This window comes from Coturnix japonica, chromosome 26, assembly GCF_001577835.2.
Source record: "Coturnix japonica isolate 7356 chromosome 26, Coturnix japonica 2.1, whole genome shotgun sequence".
NCBI classification, from domain to species: Eukaryota; Metazoa; Chordata; class Aves; order Galliformes; family Phasianidae; genus Coturnix; species Coturnix japonica.
This window is the reverse complement of record NC_029541.1, coordinates 1603393-1604347: the sequence shown is the minus strand read 5'-3', so window position 1 is coordinate 1604347 and position 955 is coordinate 1603393. Positions and strand designations below refer to the sequence as shown.

The window sequence follows — 955 nt, the reverse complement described above, 5'->3', positions numbered from 1 at the left end:
CCCCCCCCCAACCCCTTGGCCTCATAGTTCAGGACATCCCGATGGGGTCCTCCCCGTTTCTCCTGTCATCTCCCACCCATAACTGGGGTACACCCATAACTGGGGGTACACCCATAACTGGGGTACACCCATAACTGGGGTACACCCATACCCCCCCCCCATCCCTTACCTTCAGGACGCTCCGTTTCTCCTCGAAGCCCAGGGCACCTCCCGGCTTCTTCCTACGGACGGAGCAGCCCAGGTCGGGGGTCGCGGGGCTGGGGGCGGGCGGGGGGGCGGCGTGTTTGGGCTTGGAGGGCCGGCAATAGGTGGCCGAGTTCTTGCGTTTCTTCACCTCATCCTCCGAAATACAGCGGGGGGGGGGCGGGGGGATCCCGACCCCGTGTAACGGGGAGCCCCGCGGCTCCGGGGGGGGCCGGCAGTCCGGGGGCAGCGCTCGCTTCATCCTGCTGCCCGCACACACGGAGCCGTTGAGCGCCGACACGGCGGAGCTTTTCGTTTTACCGGGGGGGGGCGAGACCCGGCAGGGGGAGCTTTTGCTTTTGGCCCCGTCCCCGGAGCAGGTCCGTTTGTAGGGGGGGCTGGCGGCCGCCCCCAGCGGTTGTTTGCGTTTCCGAGCGACCGAGTCCGGTTCCGTCCCGGCGGCCGCTTCCTTGGCTCGGGAGGATTTGCTGGCCTTGGTGGAAGGCAACTTGCTGAACGACGGCGACGGGATGTTGGCCGGCAGCGGGGACGTGATGGACTGGCTGCCGCCCCCCCCGGAATCCGGTTGGCTGCAGGCGGCGGCGGCGTGCGGGGATCCCACCGTGTAGTTGATGCCGGCGGGGACGCGGCCGTCACGGGGACCGGTGGGAGCCGGGGGGGTCCGAGCGTGGGGTGGGGGGGGGGGGGGGGGGGGGGGGGGGGGGGGGGGGGGGGGGGGGGGGGGGGGCGGAGAGCGGAGACCCGCGTCCCT

General features: G+C 71.1%; 1 protein-coding gene across 1 annotated transcript in view; it reads right to left on the bottom strand.

The window, feature by feature from the left end:
* Positions 1–26: 26 nt before the first annotated feature.
* ATXN7L2 (ataxin 7 like 2) overlaps positions 27–955 on the bottom strand; it is a 3986-nt gene continuing 3057 nt past the window's right edge. Inside the window, exon 8 of the mRNA XM_015884881.1 lies at positions 27–880. Within this exon, the coding sequence (XP_015740367.1) occupies positions 29–880 (852 nt within the window). The 3' untranslated portion in view covers positions 27–28. The remainder of the gene's footprint in view (positions 881–955) is intronic.